The sequence below is a fragment of the Rhinolophus hipposideros genome (assembly GCF_964194185.1).
Source record: "Rhinolophus hipposideros genome assembly, chromosome: 19".
Taxonomy (NCBI): Eukaryota; Metazoa; Chordata; class Mammalia; order Chiroptera; family Rhinolophidae; genus Rhinolophus; species Rhinolophus hipposideros.
Window position 1 is genome coordinate 54,214,959 of NC_138065.1, and position 19,402 is coordinate 54,234,360.

The following is a 19,402-nucleotide window of genomic DNA, read 5'->3' on the forward strand; positions in this document are numbered from 1 at the left end:
GAAACCTCTCAAATTAGAAAAGAGGAAGTAAGTCTAACTGTCTCATCTCCTCGCTTCTGGGGCCTATTTTCAACTCTGATTGGCTTTTGTCATTCAGATCCAGCCAGGCTGGTCCCAGCGCCCTCATCATCCTCGGGGTGAAATGACAGTGGTGCCGTGGTCCAATTTCCCCACGGAGCTCAGAGAGCTTCCACAGCAGGTCGCTGTCGGACCCCCCCAGTGGCCTTCACAGACACACGGGAGTGCTCAGGGCAACAGCTGTCTGTGTCCCTGGTGAGACCACCGGGAAAGGAGGTGAGGCCTGGCCTACAGGCCGCACGGAAGCCGCTGGGGGAGCGACAGTGGGTGTCAGTATCCTGCCTGCCTTTCACGTTCTGACGACCAGACGGGGCAAGACAGGGAAGAAGATGAAGGACACCAAAGCAGACCGGACTCATCCCACACAAGGTCTGACCACGTTTGCACATGTGTCTGTGGCACCAGGAGGCTGTGTGGTGTCAGTGGGAACTAAGCACGAGGCAGAGACAGTCCCCAGGGAAACAGACGAAGGAAAAAGAACACGGCTGCGCAAGGACCAGGAGATGGCCTCGGGTCAGGCCCAGCCGCTCTGCCCCTGCAGTTAGATGCAGGAGGCATCTGATAGCCTGAGAAACCTGAGAAGAACCAGGAAGGGGGCAGCATGGAGGCCACAGCAGCTCCCTCAGCTCCAGGTGGCCTCTGGGGACCCACCGTCCCTGCCTCTGAATGTCAGCTGCTGATTTGGCTCCCTTGTCACGGGGGCCAGCCTCTCTGCCCTCCCATCATCGCACCACCAGACCCCCGGTGGTTATATGGGGAAGAGACGAGCCATCAGGAACGGGGAAGGCAGTGCTGCTGGAGGGCAGGGAGGGCTGGCGTGACCCCTCCACTGCACAAAACCTCAGATCACAGCAGACAAGCATGGGGCGTGGCCGGAGAGGGCAGGCATTTCTCGATCTAAAATAAGCACTTAGAATAAATTTTCCATCATCTGAGAGGCTGTGTGTTTGTGCAGGTGGCCCCAGGGAATCCAGGGCGGGTGAGTGTGAGCGTGGGGGAGGCACTGAGGCAGTGAGCCTTGCAGCTGAGGTGACGAGACCCAGTGGCCTCAGAAGAGGAAGACAAGTCTTGGCCAGCCCTCAAGAGACGGAGCAAAAGAGATGCATTCCGATGGCCCTCCACCACTAACCCTCAAGTCTCAAGCGTCATGAAAAGTATCCTTTGGTGAATTTGTTTAAAAACAGAAGTTTAGACATAAATGCATAACATAGTAAGTCTAAATAACGCAGAAGGGAGAACATGTTAGGAGACAAACAAAGGCAAAGGCTTGATCATGGAGTCAAAAGCTGTGACAAGACTAATAACACAGACAAACTTTGTCAGGTCTGATTAAGATAAATGTGGTGATGAAGGTGGTTGGCCTTCCAATGATCACTGCACTCGGAACGATAGAGCTGAGCAAGCTGTGGCAGAGCTGACCAACGATATGAGAGAAGATGCTAGAGAAGGGTTTCCTCACTCTTAAGAAAGAGACACACCTCATGGCATCGAGCCAGCGACCTCGGCATTAAGAGCACAGCGCTCCAACCACCGGAGCCACCGGGCCGGCCCCTCCCCCTTCTTTCTTCAGATGTCTGGGTATGATGTGTAGATCTGTCACCATCTTCCCACCACCTGAGGGCAGTGCCCAGAGAAGTTCGGAGCAGTGGACGAGTGACCTGACATGCTGGAGACACCCTGTCTCTGGACTCTTTGTTACGCGAGATAATACATTTCCTTATAGTTTAAGCCCATTTGAATCATGATTTCCTGTTATTTCCAGTAGCAGTCTCCCTAACTGATAAAAGAAAACCCAAGAGCTGGGTTTGAGAGGGGGGATGTAAGTACAGACACATAAATTATCACCAAAAAACTAGAAGACAATACCACGTACAACTGCATGCTGATAAAATGGATGCTTTCCTAGGAAAGTCAAGTTTTTCAAAATTGACTCCAAAAGAAAGAGAAAAGCCTGATCAGACCAATAAAGGCAGAAAACATAAATTTGTGAGAGATCGATCCTAACAGAGGCCTCAAGCTCAGACGCTATTCTAGGAGATTTCTACCAAATCTAAACTCACTAATACTCACTAAGGGGGAGAAACTACAAGAAACGGTGTGTTCAGGAAGGGAGGACGCTGGTGTCATCTGCACAGGGCCATCAGGAGGGAGGGGCTGTGCCTGCTGCCATAGTGTCACTCTCCTCAAGAGGCGACTTCCCGGGAACAGCGGCCGCCTGGCCCAGCCTGGGGTGCAGCTCTCCTCTGATCAGGTAAAGCCGGGCTACCTGCCCACACAACTAAGAGGAGAGGTAGAGCTCTTCTGCCAAAGCCAAACCGGGCTCTGGTGTCGGATCGGGGGAGTTCACAGTCCATTATAATCAGACTGGCAAAAGTGAAAAATGCCCCACACTGGCGGGGGTCAGTGCCCTAACGTACTTTGGGAGGGTGTGTGAACTGCTGTTTCAAAGACAAGATGAGAATATCCTTGAGCCAGTGGCTCTACTCCAGGCATTGATCCTGCAGAAACACTCACGCATGCGGTCCAAAATATCATCCAGCAACGTAGTTTGTTACAGCATCACAATGTGGATTACAAAGAATACTGGTGACATTGAAAATGTTGGTAAAATAAAATATGGTATATTGTGCTTATGCTATGGAATACTGTACAGTCCTCAAAGGGAAACATTTCCAAGGAATGAGCTCCACAATACGCTCTGAACCAAAATGAGCAGTCTGCATAAGCATATGTGCAGTACGGCCTCATTTACAGTCTTAAAAAACTATAAATATGCATTACATGCATATCCCCCAATCCAGAAACATATATCACATGTTCAACACCAGTTACCATAGAAAGGGTCACAGGATTGGGGGGGTAGGGACAAAGGGAAATCTCATCTTTACTCTTTCTATTTCTGCATTGTTTGAGCTTATGTGCTTACAGTGAGCATGAATTCTTGCCTATGTGTATTTATGGACATGTGAAAATATAATAGGATCCAATTCCAAAACCACGTGCTGCTCGAGGCAGGAACAGGCACTGACAGCCTTTAAATGGTAGCATTGATTCTTTCTGGTTTGTGGGTGTAAAGGTAATCTTAATTATCTTTTTCACTTACCTGTATTTCAATTTTATAGAAAACATCAGTGCAGTAAACAATTTACATATGAACCAAAGAAAATAGGTTGCCACTATGTAATTTATAAATAAAGGGATATACATTGTTACCAGAAAAATGGCCAAGAGAATGTGAATGGGAAAATCACAAAAGCAGAAATAGAAATGGCTAATAGTCTTAAATTCTCTAATTCTAAAACACAGAGTTTGGCATAAAGCAAGGCCCCCAGTAACCTGGCCACTGCAATTACTGTTGTTCATTATTGTAACAGTATGTGTGGAATAAATATGCAACGTACCATAGACAGCCAGAGAGACTACCCAGCCAGGGCAGCAGCTAAATCCTGGGTGCAACAATGTTGTACCCAGAAGCTGTATTAGGGTCTCCAAAAAGGGGCCTGTCCAAGGGCACCCACGAACCCTCCAGGAAGCTGTCAGTCCTGAGTCTAACCTGCTGGGAGGCTTCTCTGAGGCCACATCCTTCTGGTCACTGACAGGAGAACCGAGTGGCAGGACATCAGCACTCTCCACTGAGGACGCACCTGAAACGGGTTTCCTGAGAACGGGAGTTGCAAAACAAAGTGATGGTTTTATTTGTGGGGGTGGGAGGGGGGGCGAAGGCAGGGAAACAAGGATGCAAATTTCAGGTAGAGGGACTCACCCTACGCGCCCACCTTCCCTCCCCATCTGCTTCCCTCCATTACCTTCCCAAGAGCCGTATCACTGACGAGAAACAGCCCCCAAACCAGCCTACATTCCACCAACACAGCCTTAAGACGTAGTGGGAATGTTGTCATCACAGAGTTTTATTATAAAAGCAACACATGGTCTGTACACGAAAGGTGAAGAAAGAAAAGAGCAGCGGAGCCCGTCCCCTGAAACAAGCACTTTAATGGGATGGGTTAGTGGGCTTCAGCATTTCTGCAATCGTGCCTATTTACACAATTTTTCTCCTGCGACCTGTAACGTGAGCATTTCCTGTGCGGCTACGGAGGAATCAGGATGTGACAGTGGAGTCTTGATGGTGAGAAGTGCTGAGGCCCAGGGCTCAGCCCGCCAGTCACCTGGGAGGTGTCGTGTGCACTTTCAGGACAGGGGCCTCAGGATGTACCCGGATCGGTGCGGATGAGGCCTCCTCCTTTGGAAGCACAGCACCTCCTCCGCCCCTCCTGGAGGGCAGACTGGCCCCTCTGGCTGCCCTGCAGGGTGCAGTCGTCCCGGGTGAGGGTGGGGAGGCCCACTACACATTGTGGTAATCACTGGGCTCAGGATCTTGCTCCTGAGCCTCTGGATGCAGCAGGAGTGAGTAGGTGATTGTGTTCTCCTGTGGAGAGAGACGCAGCGTGGGTCCCTGGAGAGGAAGTGGGGAGGGGGGCTGAGGGGTGGCAGGCGATGGTGGGGGAAGGGGCAGGTGGGGGAGGGGGAGGGGCACATGGGGGAGGGGCGAGTGATTGAGTCGGGGATGGCAGTGGCTCACCTCCTTTTGGGCAGCCTCTTCAGCATTAGTGACGTTGGCTGTGGGCAAAAGGACAGGTCAGCTGGGGCACTGCTGCTGGGGCCTACTGCCATTGGCGGCTGCCAAGCAAAGCCCAAAGCCAACGAGTGAACGCATGGCCCACCCCACTCTGGAGCCCCAGCCTGGGCCTCACTGGCCACACAGCAGAGGGAGGCAGGCATTTGGGCCCCACGCTTTAGTTTTTGCTTTTCAGGGACAGCTGAGTTTTCCCAGCAGTGAAGCAGGTGACTCCTGGGATGGGGGGTGGAGGCGGTTGCTCAGTGTCAGCTCAGGGCAGGGCTGGAGTTTTGCAGCCACAGAATTCACAAGCTACCCTGAGGACCGTGCCCACTGTGGCTGGAGCAAGAGCGTCTTTGTTGGAACTTGGAAGAAGCTGTTTACGCGATGACATTAAAAAGAAAGCGACTGAGCGAGTACTTTTCTGGTGACTTCCCTCAGGCCTTGCCAGCGGGAAGCAGCCTCAGTGTGTGCAGGGAGGGCAGGGGTCTGCGGCTACACACCGAGCGTCTTTGCTGTCCCCTGCGCCAAGCCCCCTGTTTGCCAGGCTCCACCTTCCGGCACAAGCCCATCCTCACTGCTCCTTCTAACTGCCCCCTGCCACCCCCGCGGGCGGCGATGCCTTCCGGGAAGCCTCAGCCCCGTCCTGGCTGCGAAGTGCATTTAGGCCAGTGGAGACAGAGCCAAATACCGGAGTGGCTGGTCCTACGGCATGTGGGCTTCTTTCCAGAGCTGGGCTGGCCCGTGTGGACTCAGGCCCAGTCCCCCCCACTTGGTCTGGCCCAGGGATACAGGGCCTGCCCTGCTCCAAGCGCAGCCACGCAGCACCATGTGCTCAAGCTCTCAAATCTGTTGCTCAGCTCTGAGTCACCCCAACCATCAGAGGCCATCTGAGGGCCTCTTCTCCTGCCCGACTCTGCTATCTGGGATGGCCGACTGGAGAACGCTCCATGTCCTTCGTGCTCTGGCTCTAACTACAGTCAGGGAGTCACCGGGGACACTCCTGCTCCTTCCACACTCCCACCTGGGCCAGGGTGGAATGTCACTGACTCGTGTGTCAGACCTGGAGGGGCTCAGAGCTCATTTCCTCAGTGAGTGGCCGAACCCCCGAGGGAGAATAATTTGCTAAAGATTTCCCCGCACAAGGGTGACAGAGCACGGGCCAGGCCCACATGCAATAAGCCTGGAACCCGGCTTTGCCCACAAAGCCCTCTCACACCTCCAGACCCCAGGACGTCCCGTGTCCCTGAGAGCCGAGCCTGACCCCCTCGGCCGTCACTGCACACAGTCAGATTCCAGTAACCCAAGGTTTTCCCCTCGGCCTCCTTCTTTCCTCTTAGAATCTTCCCCCTCAATCCTATTTGCCTCCATCTTACAACTTCTAGCCTCTGTCCGGTGCCAGCTCCACCAACGCCCCACAGAAAGACCCAAATATCTCTCATTTCCTGCTCTGGAAATGCCCCCAACAGCCCTGGTCCCAGAAACCTGGACACAGTCCTCCCTTCTCTACCTGGCACAGGGGTCCCTCTTCTCCCCATCTCCAGAGAGGTCCTCTTTAGGCCCAGGAGTTAGCCTCAGAGCTGACCAAGCGATTTGAGCCCCTGGCCTCCTCCCTCTGCCCCCTCCCTCTCCTGTGCCCCCAGCTGAACCCACACACACAAGCCACTTGGAGAGCAGACCCAGCGGGTAGTCCCCCTCCCGCCCAGGCCACACTCACCTGGTTTCTCAGGTGCGGCCTCTCCCTTTTCCCTGTGCTCAGGGCTTCCTGGGAGGGTCAGGAGGGGCACACAGGAGGTTAGTAGGATTATGGGGTGGGGCCTGAGTCCTCGGGCAGAGGACCAGAGGCAGGATTGCCTTAGAACCAACACAGACCCTTCCCCTCCCCAGTGCCAGCTCTCTTGCCCAGGGAACTGCCCCAGATCTGAACCGGGCTGGTCTAGAGACACATGGGTCCCTACGCCAACGGTGGGACACTGGACTCTCAGAGAGGCCACTCCATTGCATCTGCTTAGGCTCCCTCTGCCTTTTGAAAGCACCACGTTCCCATCTCTCTGAGTCGCTGCAGTTACTCGTTGGGAACTGGGGTCCTGGCTGTGACCCGACCCGACCGGGAGGTGTTAGTGCTTGGGGAGGTGTTAGCAGTGCTTGCTCTTCCTCAGTAGTGTCTCCATGTCAGGGTGGCTCTAGTGCTTTTCAGTGCGATGTGTTGGGACGATTTGCTTGTTGGATTTCTAGGGCCTTCCCCCTCTCAGTTCTGTGCATTCATTAGCCATAAACTGGTTCCCAGAACTGAAGCGCCTCACTTCCTGACTGCCCAGTCAGTGGTAGCCCCCGCACTGGGTGCTGGGGGAAAGTAAGGGACAAGGAACCTACATCTTCCACTGGTCCGCAGCAAAGATGACCTGGCCCCTGCCCGTCTATCCTTTTTTTCTGCCTCTCAATACATGACTTCAACAGCACCCTCCTCATGGCCCCTGCAAGCCCCATCCTAGCCACGGCACCCCTCATCTCCATGGCTCCATGCCTGGAAGGCTCCCCCAGCCCTCTCTGCCTGGCTGACGTTCCCTGTGGTGATAACACCCCACCCTTACGTGCTTCATTCACCAGGACCACCTGTCAGGTAGCTTCTGCTCATGCGCTCTTTTGCAGATGGAGAAACTGAGGCACAGAGAAGTTGAGTGACTGACCAAAGGTCACACAGCAGTGAGCCATGAAACTGAGATGGCACGTGGGCAGTCCGGCCGAGCACTGGTGCTGCAGTCACACACCACACTGTCTCCCGTGAAAGCTTCTCTAGCGCCCAGCCAAGTGGCTACGCGGGCTCTTCTGCACCCAGGGCCTTCGCCACTGTCACTGCTCCAGCCCCTCTGATGATGATGATGGACTCACACTCTGTCTTCCCTACGAGGCTGTGCGCTCTTTGAGGGCCCAGACTCAATTCCTGTGTCACCCAGAGTGTAGCTCAGTGTTCGCGCGACACATACACGAGTCTGTTCAAACCTTGTTGAACGAATGAATGAACATGAATAAAGACATAGAACACGAGGCCACATCTGAACGTGAGGATTCTCTAGCCCAAAGGTACAGGTCCTGCCAATGCTTGGGGTTCGGGCCTGGGCCAGGGAGGAGCAGAGAACAAGCACAAACCTGAAGTATGCCGGAGCCGCCGGCGGAAGCAGACCACCACGGCCGTGATAGCTGCCACAGAAGCGACGCCGACCACCACAAACACCACGAGCATCACCAGGAAAGTGTTGACAGAGCTGGACCCTGGGGAACACAGACCTCAGGACGGGCAGACGCCCCCTGACCGCTTCCTCCCCGGCCCATCGCTGTCCCCAGAGCATGGCCCCTGGAGCTGTTGTGTCTGGGCCACACACGGGGGCAGCACATACTGCCCCCCACCCCAGGTCTCTGCACTAATCTCAGGTGTGCTGCTGAGTGCAGAACAGAGGGGAGGGTTCCTCGGGGATGGGGGGGAGGCCTGAAGCCCGCAGCAGGAAGCACCACCCTGCACTTCCACTGCCTCGAACTGTCCGGCCCAGGCCACGCTTTGGAGAGCAAATGGGCACCACCGACGTGGGAACTAAGAAGACATGAGGAGAACCTTCGTTCTCAGGAATGTCCAGGAGCTTAGGGAGCCTGCACCACGAGGGACGTGCGCTCGCTGCTGCCCTGGGGGAGGGGCCTGCATCTTAATGGACACCAAGGGCTCTGAACCTGGAAGCTGAGAGCTCTGAGCTCTGGCCCCCACTCCTGCCGCCCGGCCAGTCTCTCTTCCCTATGGCCAGTTCTGCTGCTGTGGCCCTTTGCAGATGGCCATGTGGATCCAATGACCTTGGTCCTGACTATCCATCCCTCTCCTCCCTTCCTTCCACATGGACAGTGACCCCACCTTGGACGGTGATATTCACAGGCTGTGACACGTGCTGTGTGTGCCCTATGATTCCCAAGCAGTGGTACTCGCCACTGTGGCTGGCGTTGGCTTGTGGGATGGAGAAGGTGGAATTCTGGTGGGAAAACGTCTTGGATTTTCCATTCTGGTAGAATGAGATCTTGTGCAGAGGCTTGTTCCTCCAGCTGTGGCACCTCAGCTCGATGGGCTCCCCGGCCTGGAACACCAGGCGAGGGGTCTGGAGCAGCAGCCAGTCTGAAAGACAAAGGGAGCACAGGACCCGCGAGGTGAGTTGGCTCAGACCCAGACCATCCTGACGGCTGGGGCGTGATGTGTGGAGGGCAGAGCTTGAGTCTGGAACCAGGTGGGCCTGGCCTCTCTTCTGGCGCCCGTCCGTGAACTCTGTAGTCACGGGCAAGTCATGTGACTCTCCTGGGCCTTCCTGTCCTCATCTGTGAAGATGGACATGGAGATACCACGCATAGTAGTTCCTGGCACACAGTAGGTGCTCAGGATGTGCTTGTCCTGGGAGGAGGTGGCTGCAGCCGCGTCCTGCCCCACAGGGCTCTGCGGGAAGGTCACAAGAGACCCCAGTGCAGTCCCTCCCCTGGGGGAGGAAGGAGGATGCAGTCCGACAGGAGACATATGTCTTTAGGGACAGTAGAAAGCCACGGACACCCAACGAATGTCAGCTCATTTGATGAATGTGAGGAACGTGGAACGCTCTGCAGAGGGGTCTTGGTCTGAGAGCAGCAGTGTCACGGTGGGTGGTCACTAGTCTGCTGTATAATTTCCCCCAACTTTCATCCTTTTACTGAGGAAGAAAAAATATTTGACATTTTTGTTGTATGAGGACCAGAGCCCCGGGTAGGTAGACTCCTGACTTCAGCCACGCACCTCTGTCCTGAAGCTCTGGGACAGAGCAGACTAGGGATTGGAAAGCAGGTAGGAGACAACAGAGACGTGGCAAGAGCCACATGTGGCCACACAGACACTGGCAGCACAGCACCCAGGCCGGCGGCGTGAGCCTGCCCAGAATGCAGGTGGAGGGCTCGGCACCAAGGGGGTGAGTGACAACAAAGAGAAGACTTGGCCCCAGCGACCAAGGGACAATCCAGAGGGAGCAATGGGGATCACCCGATCCTGCCACTGGTGTCACAAAACTAGAAAAGCCCACCTCCCACACTGGGGAGCACACCTACGTGACCTGGCCCTTGCCTTCCCATCCTGCACGTTTCTCCTCCTGGAGAATGGCGACCCTGGCCAGACACGCCAGTCCGGGGTAAGGCTGAGTGGTCCTGGTTCTCCAGACTGCCCCTTTCATGAAGACTGGGTTATAGGTGGGGATGCTGAGAACTGTAAAGATCTCTCATAATGGAGCAGAGCCCCAAGAAACTGTCTGAGCTGTCACCATGCAGCATCAGCAACACATTCTGTCACTTCTCATCCCTGTTCCTCCGGGGGACGGCTCTGCAGAGACAGACTTCCCTGCTGGTGCCAGGTGAGAATGTGGACAGTGGGAGGGTCGGCCTGAGGCTGGTCTGTGCCAAGGGCCAGCCAAGGGCTACTTGAGGACGCTTGTCTTGGTGCAGACCTTGGGGGCAGGGCCCAGCTGCAGGTTCATGGCACTCATGAGATGTCCTTCTCTGAGTAATCAAAGGGCCTTTCCATCAGCCCCCTGGGAATAAAGGTCCTCTGTCATCTCCGGGAAACCCACAGAGAAGCAGTGAACTCCCGCATGTCCCCACTCCCTGGGCTGGGCTTCCCAGGAGACGCAGGGTGGTGCAGCAGGCCCCAGCTGTGGGAGGGCCGCGGGGAGGGTCCCCAGGGTCTCTGTGTCCCAGGAGACAGGGCTCCATCACACCCAGCGCTCTCTGAATGCTGACTGGGATCCTGTCATCCCGGTGGCAGCCCTGGTCTGGACACCGGTGATGTCAGCTGTGGTGCTGAATGGGCACAGTGGCTTCTCGAATGGCTCTCCACCATTTCCTTTTCAGCCAGAAATGGCAGCTCCAGCTCACATCACGCTCCTAGTGCTGCTCGTAAAGCAGAGCCTCTCGGAGGCACAGAACTGCTGTGCAGGGCCCACCGCCCGCCTCACAGGACATGCGCCTTCTGTTCACTTGGCACACGCTGCCCCCGCCCGAAGGCCCCCGGACTGATTCTCATTCAGCTCTGTCGGAGCCTGGTCTGCGGCGGCTTCCCCATCTCTGGTTCTGCTGACTTCCTGTGCAACAAGGCCCTCAGTGACGTGGGTGGCAGTGGGGCCGTCACTGTGGCCTGTGGGGCTCTGAGTCACCCACTTGTCTGGACACCGTTGCTGTCGTAGGGGAGGAGCTCAGCTGTTAGCTGCCCGACAGTCCCTGGGCCAGCTTTCTCCCCAAGACCACTGTCCTCCAGCCACTGGAGACCCTTGGCAGGATGGACCCAGGTGGAGACACCGTGTCTCCTCCTGGGACTCAGCCTCACGGCTGACAGCCAACGTCGGGGTTTGCCAGCCAGCGCCGAGGCAGCAAGGATCTGGCTGCTGACGGAGGCGCAGCGAGCTGCATGCCGTGCTGGGCCCGGGGTGCTCGCACTGTCCCCAGAGGGGACGCTGCTGCTACTGATCCCCACCTGTTTCTCCTGAGATGTGACCGGTGCTGAGTCAGGAAATGGGACCTGTGTGGGTGGCAGAGCTAATGAGGGTCTATGGCAGGGTCACGGCCACACCCTGCCGGCCGTTCCCATCTGCTCTGCCCTCTGCCTCGGACAGGCTGCTGTGGCTCAGGATTGCTGTCACAGTTGCTGTGGGCTGCAGGCCGGGGCTCCAGCTCACCTGGGCCAGCTCCCAAGAGCAGCGGCTCCTGAGAAAGGCAACTGACCCAAATGCCTGGGCGTAGGCTACCTCCAGGCTGGACTCACAGAGCCTGGGGTGCGGTCCCACTGTGCCCCCAGCTTGACTCAGGTTGCAGGACTGACGGAGGCCCCGGAGGAAGCCAGAGGCACAGCCTTGGCCTGTCCAGGGACAGGGGACTGAAGTCAGGGGAATGGGCTCTGCATGGAGCCTTGCGCTGAGGCCTGTAGGCCCCTCATGGCCAAGTTCTGCACCTGCTCTGTCTGCTCTGCGTCCAGGACACCGAGCAGCTGGCACATCCTGCTGGACTGTGGCCACCGCCTGGCAGGCCTCGGGGTGAATGGAGACTGAGGCATTCCTGCCCAGGGTCCGTAGACCCAGGCAGGCCTGGGGCTGGTTGGGGTGGGAGGTGGCGGTCCCAGGACCCTGAATTGGGTCTCACTCTGGCCCCGGCTGATGAGCTGGTAGTCTGCAGCCTCGGCTGCTGCTGGAGCGCACACGGGGGAAGTGCCACCTCAGAAGCCGCCTGGCCCGCTGTCCTCACAGTGACAAGACAGCTGCCCCTGCACTGGGGACTCCATCAGGGGAGCCACACTTCTGTTGGCTCGCAGTCTCCATGATGGGGGCCCCGGGCACCAAGGCTGGGGCTCTGACCCAAGTCCTCCAGGGGGGTCCATCTCAAGTATCTGTCCGTCGTCCATCAGCAGGCGTCCCCACACCTCCTCCCCTTGCCGAGTGGCAGGGACAGCAGGCCTTCCCTGCAGGCCTATCACTTCCTGCTGGGCTGAGGGGGTGCATACCCTCCTGGCCCACCGGGGACTTCCAAGGAAGTTTTGGGCATCAGCTGAGGGAAGGGCACCGAGTGGAGAAACACTGGCAGCACCATCACCTCAGCAGCTTTTCTCAGGAGCTTTGTGACATCAGCAAACACTTTTGAGCCCTGCCCTGTGTCAGGACTGGAAATGCAAAGCTTTTGATTGAAGTTGCTAGAGGGTAGGGACAGTGAAGTGCTGCCACTCACGGACCTGTGTGCCGGACCTGTGTGCCGAGAAGGCGTGGGTACCCCGCTGAGCACCCGATGAGGACATGGGTACCCCGCTGAGCAGGGGGACTGAGACAGACAGAGCTCATGGTTTCTACAGACAGCAAGTACTAGGGCTGGAACTCTGCTGTGTTCCATTCATGCCATAAAAGCGACAGTTTCCTTCCGCTTCTCTCACACCCGGCGGCCTGTTTGTGGCCTTGTCACCACCTTCTTGCTCAATGAGGACTGAGGCAAAACGGCCCAACGTACACCAAGGCACTGCCGCCCCACCCCACGCAGAAAGGGGTGCGGGGGTGAAAAGGGACACGACCACTTCAAACAGCTCCCAGCCGCGCTTCCCAGCGAACAGCCACCCCTTCCCGACAGCCTGGCCTGTCAGCAGATGGCATCTCTCCTCGCCCCCCACGCCTCCCAGGGCCTTGCTCCACTGACCGGAAACCACGTCCAGATGTACGGGGTCACTGAGGCTGGTCTGGTCCGTCTGGCAGCTGTAGTCGCCACTGTCATTGCTGCTCACCTGGAGGCGGTAGCTGGGCTGGACCTGGGCCGGGATGGGGTTCCCGTTGTGGAACCAGCGGGTGGGGCTGTTCCCAGGGGTGTGGGGCCCCTGGCAGCTCAGAGTCACGTCGTCCTCCTGGAGCAGGTTGACCCACGGGGGCTGGAGGCTGAGCACCGCCTTCGGGAGAGCTGCTGAGGGGCAGACGGCACAGGCAGCATGAGGAAAGGGCCCCCACCCCAGGCCCCAGAACTGTTTGTGACTGAAGGCGATTCCTCTTCCACATACACCCCCAGGACCCAGGTACCAAGTCCCCTGGGGCGTTTGACGACCCCTCAGAAGGACAGGCAAGAGGTTGGGGGAAGAGGGTGGACGAAGCACACACCCTAGGAGAATGTGTGCTGAGTGGCAGGGACAGCAGGCCCTCACCAAGGGCACCGGACGCAGGGCCCCCCCACACGCACACCCCACTCGGGACTCTCACTTTCCTCCCCTGTGAACTGAGGCATTTGGACATTACTGGAAGAAGGCAGATGGTGGAACTGTGAGGCCTGAGAGCCAGATGGCAGGTCCCTCCTGACTATGTCCCTGCCCTTCATCCCCCAGCACGGGCCTGTCCTCACACCAAGCACAGAGGAGTCCCTGTGACCGCCCAAGGAGAATGAAACAAAGGGGAGAAAGGCTGGCGGGAGAGCAGGGGCCTGGGCTCAGGGCCCCAGGGGAACCCCTGCCCTGCTGCCCTGGAGTGCAGGCCAGAGGGCCAGGGGGAAGCCGCCGGCAGGCAGGGTCCAGGCCGCCACCTCCTGTGTCTGCCTGGCCCGTGGCGCTCACATACAGGCCCAGCAGAAGACCCACCGACACGCGGGAGCAGCAGAGCAGACCAGCAATTTCCACGCAGCTGAGACTATAATTGGGCTGCTTTTAGGGGGAAACGGACTGCATGTAGGGAGAGGAAGGTGACTGACAGACAGAAGGGGCAGCCTTGTCTTCTGTGACAACAAGTACGACACAGCACCATGTCAGCCAGCATAACAGGACAGAAATGTGGAAGCACCTCTGTACCAAGGGGCCCATCCTGCGTCCCTGGGAGGGAGGGCAGAGGGGCAGGGAGCCAGGCCCCCCGTGGGGGCAACTGTCCTTCCTGGCTCCACCTGGAGCTTGGGGTTGGACCAGCCCCAGGCCGGGCGCTGGGAGCAGAGGCAGAGGGCAGCTGGGGGACAGAGAGGATGGGGACACTTACCAGGTGTCCCGACATCAGGAGCTGTAGGGAGAGAGCAAAATCAGTCCAGAGTTGCCAGGTGACAACAATGACTCGTTATGAATCATCCCCTCCTAGCAAAGCCTGGCCCTTCTCCTGACTCCCTTCTCCGTCCCCATGAAGTCACCCATATTGTCCACACCTTCACTTGTTCAGCCACGTGTTACTGAAACGACCGCGTGGGCAGGTGGGTTGGTGTCCCTGAAGGACACTGAGCTGTCATTCTGACACTTTTCTCTAGTAAACACTCCTGCTGCCTTGTCTGGGGAGTGTCTCAGCTCTCCTCGCTCCCCACACTTCCTGCCCTGGCCACCAGCCCCTCACTTAAAGGCCATGCCTTCCTTTCTGCTTCGTGGAGCTCTCACGTCTTCCCCATAAGCTGTCATCTCTATGGCTCCGTTTGTGGCTTTTCACCGGGGACGGTGTCTCCTGGTTGTGCTCACGTTCTGTCCCGGGCGTCCCTTTCACCCTCTGTCACTGCCCTTCTCTCCAGCATCACCAGTTTCTCCTTCAAAGTTGATCTTTCCCACCCACATGAAATACTCCAGGAGTTTTCACTGAAAGAAAAACTCTCGCTTGACTCCACATATTATTCCAAAATGATTTCTCCTCCCCTTTTCGTACCAGATTTCTCCATTTGCTTCCTGTCCTGGTCCTCCCAATCGCTGTTTCACTCTCTGCCTTCCCGACCACCCAAACCTGTCAGGCGGACACATCTGCCGTCCTCCCAATAAGTGTGTCTCTTCCCCATCGCCCCCGTTTCTGGGGCCCGGAAGCCAACCCACCTTTTATTCCTCTCTCTTTCTCTTTCTCTCTCCCAAGCCCCGGCCCCCTTCACTGCAGCAGATCTTGGCTCCTCGACTTCTGTCCGTGGCCATGGCCACCGTTGTAGCTTGGGTCACCGCCAGCTTCCTCCCGTCTCCTAACTTGTCTCCTCACTTCTTTTGTGCCGCCCAAGTCAGTCTCCCACAGAGAAGCTAGACTTACTTTTAAAATACCAAATTAGATAACATCACTCCCTGCTCACCAGCCCTTGGTGGCTTGCTTTGCTCCTTTTTTGATTGTTGTTAAACTTTTATTTATTTTAAATGTTTTTCCAGGACCCATCAGCTCCAAGTCAAGTAGTTGTTTCAATCTAGTTGTGGAGGGCGCAGCTCACAGTGGCCCATGTGGGGATGGAACCGGCGACCTTGTTGTTAAGAGCACCGCGCTCTAACTAACCGGCCGCCCCTCCTTTGCTCGGGGCCTGCTCACCTTTCCAGCCCCATCTGTCTCGAGCCCTCTTACCCACTCACTGAGCTCCAGTAACACCAGCCCTCCTTAAACCCCACAAATGTGGGGCTTTGTGTGTGCTGGCCGTCTCTGGAAACCTGCTTCCTTTGTACGTTCCAGGGGCCAAGTCCTTATGGCACCTAAGGTCTCAGCTTAGATGTCACTTCCTCAGGAAACTTTCCATATCATCCTGTTTAAGTAGACTGCTCTCTCGGCTCCGTAGCAACATTTCTTATCAAAGTATCCTGTTTTCTCTTCATCGCCCTTTGCAGTTCATATTTATACTTTTGTGTTTGTTCGTTCATTGTTTCTCTCTCTGCAGAATGGAAGCTCCAAGAGGGCAGGACCCACAACAACTGTTATTCGCCCATGGTCTGGAAATGATCCCTGAGTCTCGGTGAGAGATAAGGGGCCCCGACAGGGTGCTGACAGTAGGCAGCAGAGGAAGACGCAGGCGTGAGAAAAATCCAAGAGAGAGAACTGAGAACCAGCACATGAAGAGGTGTGGGGGTGACATAATGGGTGATTAGGAAAGCCAGTGTGTTCACACAGATCGAGACGTTAGCAGGAGGAGAGCATCTGCAGGGGGAAAGTAGTAAGTTGGAACTTGAATTTTTTTTTCCCCCCTGAGCTGGTGAAGCCACCTGGGGGTGTCCGAGCAGCAGGTGGAAATATGAAATTGTACTTGACAGAGCGAGAGGGGTGGCTTTGGGAGTCACTGACACAGAAGTGACAGGGGCACAGCAGAGGGTGCAGGATTGGCAAGGGGACAGAGAGGCAGGAGGCTGGGTAAAGAAGAGAGACTGAGGAGGAGGACGAGAGATCAGAAGAGAGGAGAAGGTGGGGAGAAGCCAGAGATCATGTATTCATTCAACAAACACTCATGAGTGCGGGGAGGGAGACGACAGCCCTGCGGCAGTTCTTGTGTCCCACAGCGGCGCCCGCACACAGCGTTTACGTAAAGCTTCAGCCAGGCACTTGTGGCGCCTGTGGAAGCAGAAGGGGCAGTGCCCACGGCGCCTGCTACAGGGGAGACCTGGAGCTTTCTTTAGCAGGCGAAGGCACGGCCCGAGGCACGCATGAGGGCCAGTGACTCAGCCACGGCCGAAGATGTCATGACCTCAGGGTGCAGCCTGGATTTGGCTACGTCAGAACTGAGTCATCTAGTGACGAAGAGCCGAACATGGTGGCCCAGTTGGCAATGGAACAGATGGGGCATAGCCTTGGTGGCGTAGCAAAGGGGCCAATGAAAGAAAGTGCCCAGTCTGCGTGGCAGTCCTGCCCAGTGGCTGGCACCCTGGGAGCACCATTAGCAGAGGCAGAGGGGCTGGTCGCCTCTGCAGGCCTGGGCGTCCCCGAGAGAACAGTGAGGTGGCCTGTCTGCTCGCGGGGTGCTGGCTTCCTCTCCTACAGCCCCGTCCACACCACCCAGCATTGACCAGGTTTGACTGTCAGTCATGCATATAACCTGGTGGGGTGGGGGAAAGCGCTGCATGTCTTCCTCTGGGCCGTCCTGAGGTCCATGTGAGCTTGGGGAGTCAGTCGTGGCCCCAGGGCTCCCCTCAATGGCCTGCCCTGGACTGTTCCTGCAACCAGCACCATCAGCCTCGGGCCCAGGCCCCAGCTGACAACATGGTCAACCGTCCGTCCTGGCCCAAGACGCTGGCTTTCTCCCCAACCTGTCCCCGTATCTACGCGGTGTGAGCAAACACACAGAATGTCCCACACTTGGTGGTTCCAGAATTGCCCAGGTGGTACATTCTCTGAGCCACACATACCTGGGAAACCCAGGCCCTCTCTGCCTCTCCCCAGGACAAGAGAAGAGGCTTTTGCTGCCTGGAGTAGATTCAGGGGTGCAGAGAAGAGTCACTGCCCCCTGTGTGCCCCCCACACACATACCCAGACAGTGTTAGCCTCCCCGCCTAACATTCGCTCCCTATGAAACACAGACCTCTAAGGAAAGAAAACCTTGGCCACTGGAGTCCAGATCATGACACCTTCCTCAGAGCATGTTCTCAGGTGGGAGTGGCAGTGTGGCCCCAGGGCTCCCCTCAGTGGCCTGCCACCAAGTGGGACCTTGGTGCCCAGTAGGATTCAGCAAGAGACACTGAAAACCCCAAACCCTGCCAGTTTCACATTTGCCAAGGCCAGCCGGGCTGTCCGAGTTTGTCCCCTCAGCCTACCGTTACCCTCCAGGTTTTCCTGACATTCTTTGCACGCTACCTGCTAGCTTGCCCGAGCTCAGCCCCAACCCAGGTGACACAGCTGAATCAGGAAAGCATGCCTGCCTTTGTTCCTCTTCCTCTGTCCCTCCTGGGGACGTGACTCACCCCCAAACAGCAGAGCTGTCCACAGCAGCATGTGGCCCAAAGGATAGCAGGACGTGTGGTCAGCCCAGTGTCTCAGTGAGGGGGCCCCCATCACCCTGGCCTCCGACAGCACCAGCACAGCAAGCACAGGTTTCTCTGGACGCTGGACAGTTGCACCCCAGAGGGCAGACCAAGTCTGGAGCCCAAAAGGGGAAGTGAGAAGCAGCGCCCTATTATCACGGGCTCCGCCCTCCACCCGCTTTCCTCTGAACTGCCCCTCCCTGAAGGCTTAGCCTTCCCAGAATGAATCTGACCCAGCCTGACTCCAAATTCACCAAAATTTTACAAACTGGGGAACAACTTGCTGCTCTTCCTCCGGGGCCACAGCTGGGCTCGGCCTGTGAGGAAGAGAAGAGGGGACAGTCAGCCAAACGCAGCTCTGAGCCCCGCTCTATCTCTCCAGAGAGGGTCGGGCAGGGGCGGTCAGCTCCAGCTGCCGGGTCCAGACCCGGGGAGTGCCCCCGGCAGCAGGTGGTGGCCTCTGTTAGGGTCTCTGACTCCCGTTTGGGTTGTGGACCAAGGACGAGGAGGTGTGTCTGCTGGCAGGAGGATGGCCACACTCACTCTCACTGTTCCCTTCCCTCATTCACTCACTCCCTGCTTCTCTACCTCTGCCCCTCATTCCTGCCCTGTTCTTATCTCGATGGCGGCAGAAAGAGCACAGAGTCGGGGTCCCTGGTCCGTATAAGTGAACACCACCATACACACCTTAGAAGCAGGATTTCTCAGCCTCAGTACCACTGACATTCGGGCCTAATAAGTCCTGTTGTAAGGACCTGTCCTGTACGTGTCAGATGCTTGGCAGCACCCTTGGCCTCTCATGCCAGGGGCACCTACTAGTTGTGAAAATTAAAATGTCTCAACATCGGCAAACGTCCCCTTGGCTTGCCAATGGTCTTGGGGCTTTCGTATGCTAGCAAAGCACCTCCTATGGCATGGGTATCCAGCAAATGCTAATTTTCTCCTCTTGCTTTCTGTCCATACCCTGAGCACCCCCAGAACTGCGGCCCTCTGGCACCCCTCTTGGGATCTTCTCCTGGGGCGTCTTTTGCATACGCCCTCTCAGGAAGCACACTGTGGTACAAGGAAATGACATTAAAACCTGTGGTCTTCAAAAGCCTCAACAGTCCCCACCCCTTGGCTGCAGTTTTTTACTACCTCCCCCAATCCACCTCCAGCCCTTATGGGTTTTTAGGTGAGAAGGCCAGATCTTTATCTGTGGGCATTTTTAAGTCTTTTGTCATTGACAGACAGTTATTGTTTTATTCTGCTGCTTCTGCAAAATTGAGATTCATGGAAAGGACCCTGGGGAGAACGCCCAACCACTGTCACAGCTGTCAGATTCCAAGGTGTGGAGACTTGCATTCACACTGTCACAGCTGAAGAAGGCTCCACTGACACCTGGTCCCATACAAACACTGGAGACCTCAAAGGCAAGCTGACCAGGAGGAGCTGCCGATACCCTGAAGTAGGTGGCTTCCGCACACGACCCTGCAACACAAATCCTGGCTCCGAACCCCGACATGCACCTGCTTCGC

General features: G+C 56.7%; 1 protein-coding gene across 3 annotated transcripts; it reads right to left on the minus strand.

The window, feature by feature from the left end:
• Window positions 1-3,963: 3,963 nt before the first annotated feature.
• FCGR2B (Fc gamma receptor IIb) lies at window positions 3,964-18,202 on the minus strand. Of its 3 annotated transcripts, none has more exons than XM_081025746.1 (8): window positions 17,826-18,202; window positions 14,206-14,226; window positions 12,902-13,156; window positions 8,589-8,843; window positions 7,841-7,963; window positions 6,411-6,458; window positions 4,658-4,695; window positions 3,964-4,504 (listed from the first exon to the last, which is right to left on the minus strand). In XM_081025746.1, exons 1-8 carry the CDS (start codon window positions 17,914-17,916, stop codon window positions 4,421-4,423), a joined length of 915 nt encoding a protein of 304 aa, XP_080881872.1. In that variant the 5' UTR covers window positions 17,917-18,202; the 3' UTR covers window positions 3,964-4,420. The 3 variants fall into 3 exon arrangements, with proteins under 3 accessions (XP_080881872.1, XP_080881871.1, XP_080881873.1); XM_081025745.1 differs by having other exon boundaries at window positions 12,902-13,159; window positions 17,826-18,004; XM_081025747.1 differs by lacking the exon at window positions 6,411-6,458 and having other exon boundaries at window positions 3,966-4,504; window positions 12,902-13,159; window positions 17,826-18,004.
• Between the last annotated feature and the right edge of the window lie 1,200 nt (window positions 18,203-19,402).

What these genes read in the sequence shown, in the direction of transcription:
- FCGR2B (XM_081025745.1), bottom strand. Translation starts at nt 17,916, where the DNA reads ATGGGGGCCCCCTCACTGAGACACTGGGCTGACCACACGTCCTGCTAT. An exon ending in GACAGCTCTGCTGTTTGGGG is followed by an intron (nt 14,227 to 17,825) that starts GTGAGTCACGTC and finishes CTCTCCCTACAG; the next exon opens with CTCCTGATGTCGGGACACCT. An exon ending in ACATCTGGACGTGGTTTCCG is followed by an intron (nt 8,844 to 12,901) that starts GTCAGTGGAGCA and finishes TTTGTCTTTCAG; the next exon opens with ACTGGCTGCTGCTCCAGACC.